The 6,000-nt window shown below is 34.7% G+C and overlaps 1 protein-coding gene across 7 annotated transcripts in view; it reads right to left on the bottom strand.

Moving 5' to 3' along the window:
• Window positions 1–2,975: 2,975 nt before the first annotated feature.
• The window catches only part of LOC129238831 (insulin-like growth factor 2 mRNA-binding protein 1), an 80,359-nt gene continuing 77,334 nt past the window's right edge, over window positions 2,976–6,000 (bottom strand). For all 7 annotated transcript variants that reach the window (XM_054874030.1, XM_054874026.1, XM_054874025.1 and 4 more), the window contains 3 exons: window positions 4,802–5,510; window positions 4,579–4,734; window positions 2,976–3,418 (listed from right to left, as the gene is read on the bottom strand). In XM_054874030.1, the coding sequence (XP_054730005.1) occupies window positions 3,143–3,418; window positions 4,579–4,734; window positions 4,802–5,510 (1,141 nt within the window). In that variant the 3' untranslated portion in view covers window positions 2,976–3,142. The remainder of the gene's footprint in view (window positions 3,419–4,578; window positions 4,735–4,801; window positions 5,511–6,000) is intronic.

The raw sequence follows: 6,000 nt of genomic DNA, 5'->3' as shown, positions 1-6,000 counted from the left end.
ATAAAAGGCCCTATACACACGCCGACTTGTTGGTCAAACAGTTGGTTGTCTGTGTCATATGATTGCCAACAGGTTGACCGCTAAAGATATAGCAAAATATATTTGAACTCGATTTTATTTGCTTCATTGGTAGTAACCCTTACGTTTTTTTACTTTCCACAAGCGTAAGAAAAGTAATTTTTCTGCTTAAAGTGCGCGAAAATTTTGATATTTTTGAATCGATCGCCGCGCTATTGCAAATATGACTTTCAACAGGGTTGTAGTTTTCAATTTCTTTTACTCAAAACTTGCTGCCAAATATTGTATAGCTGTCAAGTGTGCAGTGAATTGAACTTTTTTCGCGCCTTCAGCCAACGCTTCGTTTTTTTTGATTCATTTTTGTTTTACTTATTTATTGGTTCTTCGAAAATTATAAAGATTTTCTTGCTGCATTGCATGGATTGAAGGTTTGTTTTTTTGCTTCATTTTAATTTAAGTTGCAAACGTCCGCTGTATACTTTTTGGGCAAAAATTAGTTTACTTGAGTTTTGAATTTTTTTTATTTATGGTCTTTTATATTTATTTAATAATTTTTACTCATATTTAATTTTTTTATTTATATTTTTTAGTAAGTGCTTATTTTTTAATTTTATGCGCGCGTTTCTTGTCAATTTTTTTGTTTTTCATGAAAATATGCAAAATTTTTGTAAAACTGCATTCTTGTTGTAATTTACACATATTTTGAGTTAGTTTGAAACCACATTTTTTTGTTTTAATTTGTCATTTTAGATCAGTATTTTCTTTGTAATTCGCTAATTACGTTTGATTCGTCCGAAAAAGCGGTTTTGTGTGTTCAAAATAAAGTTTATTAATGTTTTAGTTTAGGTCGAGTTTACATAGACGGGAAATCAGTTGTTGACAAATTACCATTAAAGTAATTGTGACTCTAAAAATAAGTTTGCTACTTGGGCAAAGTTTTATTTACGAAAATATTTCCAAAAAAATAGTATTTGTTTTTGTTTTTGTCAGCACGATTTTTTAGAAGGCGAATCTATTAAGGGCGGCCACGTAGAGCAGCTGACTTGATTTTTTGTTTTTATTTTGCCTTTCGCCGTGCACATTCGGAGGTCAGCACAAAATTAAATTACGGAACGCATAATTTTCATTCAAATTTGTAATTTGCAATGGGTTTTTTTTCAAAAGGCTTTTATAAATAAATATAATAAAGTAATGCGAAAGTGCGCAATTTTTTTATATAAATAAATCACTTCTTTGTGTTCTACTTTGACGTGACATTCTAATCTACAAAATGTTGTTGTTGGCCTAGTGCTAGAACCTTTAATGAATTCGCCTTGGTTTTTTAGGGAAAGTCGACAATTAAAAGTGAATACATTTTTTGATGATATCGCTTTTTTAATATGGAACGCAATAAAATCGATCTAAACAAAAAATACGTGAATATTTTTTCATAGGCTAATCACCTACCCTGTCAGAAATCAAATAGATTAACGAAACCGAAGCAAGACTGAGTCTTGTCGAAGCCCTATGCTCCTGAGTGGAGTGAACAAGGAAAAAAAGCAAATGTTTTTTCATATTTCCCGCAAGTTTTAAAGTCGCCTTCATTGCTTTAATGGTAAGCGTGCTTTTTATTATTTTTTTGGTTATATTATTTATTTTTTATTTGATTGAATTTCCTAGTTTATCCATTCGAATTAATATTAATTTTTTTTTAATTTATTTTCAAGAATTCAAGAAAACATAGACATTTAGGCTGCTATTGTAAGAAAATTATTTCAAATATGTGAGCGATGCTTTCGTAGCGCATTGCTATTTTTTGTGGGCTGCCAGATTTCATCAATTTCTTAACTTTTTCTTTTTTTAATTTCTGCTAACCGTCAAAGGAGGGAGTAAAATTTTCATTTAAAATTCGTACAAGAAATGTGCGGTCCAACCTTAAACGCAGTTTTGGTGTTTTTGCTTGACCGCTTCTGCTGGGTTCTGCTGGGCCCTCAATTGGTGCGCAAGTTGATTTTGTTTTTGTTTTTTTTTTGTTTTTTCCATTTCGCATTTTTATTAATTTTTGCCAATTACCGTATACAGCGTTGACGTTGCGTTGTTTTGTTGTTGTTGTTCTTGTTGTTGTTGTTTTCGTTCTTAACAGTTGGTGGGTTGATCTGCTGCAGCATCTACTGCATAAAATATATACATAACTATTTTACTGTATATTAACATACAAGTGCATATACATTCTTAACTGACACACTGTACTTTTGCGTTTGAATTTTGATTCGTTTAATTTAAATTTTTTTATCCTTCTATTTTTCGTTTTTCTTATTTTTCACTTCTAGTTATTAGGAAAGCTGCTTGTTTTTGCACTCTGTGGCATTAGTGCGTTGGCTTGTTGCAACTTCAAATTTTTGTGCAAACTTTTTTGTTGTATCATAGTATTTTTTTATCTGACATCTTGGCAAATATGTATGTAGGTGTGTTTGTGTGTGTGAGTGTAAAATATGCATAAATCTAATTTTTATTTTTTTGCATTATTAATTTTTTTAATTATTTTTTTGTTGTTGTTAAATTCGCACCTATTGTTTCACATTTTTTCTAATTTTTTTGAAGCGAACAAATGTGTGTTTTTTTCTCAGTTTAGTTTTGTGGTAGTTGGTTACGGTGTTTTGTTTTTTGTTTTTGGATTTTAACGTTCATTCATAATTTTTGTTGTTTAGCGGACTTCTTTGTCGAATTTCTATTGTTACATATACATATGTACACATACAAATATATATGTATATGTAAGTATTGTTTCTGTAAATTAGGCTTGTTTTCTTATTTGCATGCTTTTCTGCTTCTCGATAAAATTATTTTTCTTTTATTATTTTGTTGACAAAAATCAGCTCTTAAACATCATCATTATAATTTTTGTCATCATTTTCAACATAATCATCCTCGTTAACGCCCACATCGATGATCAATCATTATTGTTTAAAAAAGAAATATTAATAATTATGTTTATAGTATATTAGAAAACCTAAATACATCATCATACACATTTCTCTGCATTTAATTTATAAAAAAAAATAAAAATAAAAAATATGTTATAATAAAAAATGCTTCAACAAAATAATCAACGCGCATTTTTTGTTTTATTTTTTTTTGTTTTTGCTTACTGGCTTGACGCAGATGGTTGTTGCTGTTGTTGTTGTTGTGGCGGCGACTGTTGCTGTTGTTGTTGCTGTGGCGGCTGCTGTGGCTGTTGCAGTTGTTGTTGCTGCTGTGTTACCTGCTGCTGCTGTTGCAGTTGCTGAGTCCCACTGCCAGCGGCGGCAGCAGCTGCTGCAGCGGCGGCGGCGGCGGACTGTTCTTTGGCGGCTTTTTGCTTTTTAGTCACCGGCGGTGGATTCGTCGACATCATCATGGCGCGTATGCGACGCTGTGCCGACTGCGTGCAAACGACATGAAAATAAATTTTAAAAATATTAGAAAGGCGGGAAAAACACAAGTGAGGATAACTGATAACCGAACTTTAGATTCACGCACATTTTAGTAGAATTTAATTTAGGCTGGCTGTTAATTTTTGGCATCAAACAAAACCACAGACAATACTAGAGTTATAGCTTCTAACATCAGCGGTTTGTCCCTTTTTGCTTGTCCGCAAATTTTGTATCAAGATATTAAAAAGTGGGCGTGGTTTTGTGCAATCTCAATAACACTAAATTGTCGGATTTGAGGTGTCATTTTGCTGAATTTTTATAACAGAGATTTCACGCTCTGTTCTTTTTTTGAAAATTATCGTGGGCGTGGTTATTGACCGAAATCACCAATTTTCAATACCAGTCTGCCTTAGGCAAGACGTAATGCGAGGATCGTTTGAAAAGTTCGTGCAAAAATAAGAGCTACTTAATTGTTTGGGGTAAATATTTTTTTTTATTTTTCGGCTTAATCTCATTTTAGGCTTAGACACTTCGTCCAATATTATTTTAGTTTGTTGATCCTTTCTGAATAATAGAATTTATCCAAGCCTAGGAAAAATAGCCATTCGTTGCTGCAATCACCTCCACGTTTGAATACAATCTTTTTGCCACCAGCCATTTCTTCGAATTGGTGAACAAATAGTAGTCCGATGGACCCGGGGGTGCCACTTCTAGAGAATAGGCGGATGCCCAATGAGTTGGAATCCCATTTCCTTTAATTTCGCGACCACAGCTGCTGAGGCGTGCGCTGGTGTGTTCTCGTCATTCAATTTCCCTGATTCAAACTCATTAAAGCATGAAGAAATAAATAGATCCGGTTGAAACTTGGTTTGTGTTCTGCCAAGAGATGCTACTCACTAAACATAACCACGGTACGCGCCAGTACTGCCATTGGTCTGACTTTGCATGAACTTTCCAAACTATCCTCGCTTAGGCACAAAGCTTCACTGAACTAACGTGAAATGTCGTACCTACGGACGGATCGGCATATAAGCCTTTACCTATCTCGACCTTTTTTTTGTTGTTACACACAATCGTTATGTGAACAAAATTATAAAACTCTTGCGCGCGTGGGTATAAAAATAAAAACAACAAACATTTCTAATAATTTAATTCTTTTCAAAAGTACCTGTACGCTGTAGAACTGGCCAATAATATGCACGGGCGTCTCCTCATCGCCGCCTGATGCTGGCGCCACCCCATGCTCTGGCAGCTTTATAACACTGCCGGTGACGCGCTGCAAGTCGCGCACATTTTGACCACCCTTGCCGATTATTCGGCCCACCTGTTAAATTGATTTCATATTTATTAGTCTGATTGATTTTCGGTCCGCATGGATATTTTCGGCTTACCTGCGAACTGGCCACCATAATTTCGACTGTTAGGCGTACATCTTCGGTGCCACACATGAAACCTTCTTCTCGCATCTTTTCAAAAATCATATACTGCGCCTTCCATTGTCCCTCCGGCGTACCGATGATCGTCACCTTACGTTCGGTCTGTTGCTCGGCCGGCTTATCGTTGTCAATAGGAGCTATTTTCAAAGAGGCATTCGAAAAGCGCATTATGCTGCGTATGTGTGAGCCCTTGGTGCCGATAATCGCGCCCACTGCATTATTCGGTATATAGAGGTATGTAGTCTCCTGCATGTCGTTGGGGAATACAGGTGGCACCACAGTCGCCGGTGTCTTTGACATGGGAAAGCCCGGGCACGACTGATATGGCATGCTAGGATTGAAGACCATGCCGTTGCCGGGTGTCGACATCATGGCCATCGGATGGAGCCCGGGGAACATTAAACTTTGCGGCGCCATGGCCTGCAAATCGTTCTCGTAACTTTGGCGTAGTTTTGAACTTATCTGCGCTTCGGCGCGTGACATGTTTTCAATTTGGCCCTTAACCGTAATGATGCGCTCCAAATTGAAGCTGCTGATGTCGTTAATTGAGCTGACGGTGATCTTAGTGTCTGTCTCCTGCATGATGCGCTTAATTGTGTTGCCGTTCTTACCAATAATACGTCCAATTAGATTATTATGGGCGAGAATTTTTAAACAAATGTCACTGTGGAAATTTGGAGAAAGTAAATGAGTAAATAAAATGTAAATGTAAGAATAAAGCATAAGAGCGCAGAGAACGCATGCCATTGGTTATATAGAGGTAGCTCAAGCCAATGAGAGTAAAGTAGCCAGACTAAAGAGGTTATTAAAAAATCGGACTAATGAGCGAAGTTTTAGTACGGAATTTTAAGAGAGCGCATTAACATTTAAAGATACTTGAAAAAAAAAAACACTAATGGTCATCCATCGTTATATATTATATTTTTTGAAGATAAAAAAAATGTGAATATATAAAAAATAATAAAAAAATACATATAATATATAAAAATTTACGAGTGGCTGAGTTGAACCTAAATAAAATTAAAAAAAAATAATAAAAAAAAAAATATTTCAAAACTTTTTAAACATTTTACAATTCATAAATTTTTTAATTTTGTAATTTTTATAATTTTTTTTTATATTAGATAATTTTAAAATTTAAAAATCTTAAAAAT

The sequence above is a fragment of the Anastrepha obliqua genome, chromosome 2 (assembly GCF_027943255.1).
Source record: "Anastrepha obliqua isolate idAnaObli1 chromosome 2, idAnaObli1_1.0, whole genome shotgun sequence".
NCBI lineage: Eukaryota > Metazoa > Arthropoda > Insecta > Diptera > Tephritidae > Anastrepha > Anastrepha obliqua.
Note: the sequence above shows the minus strand (reverse complement) of the source record. Positions and strands in the feature narration are given on the sequence as shown.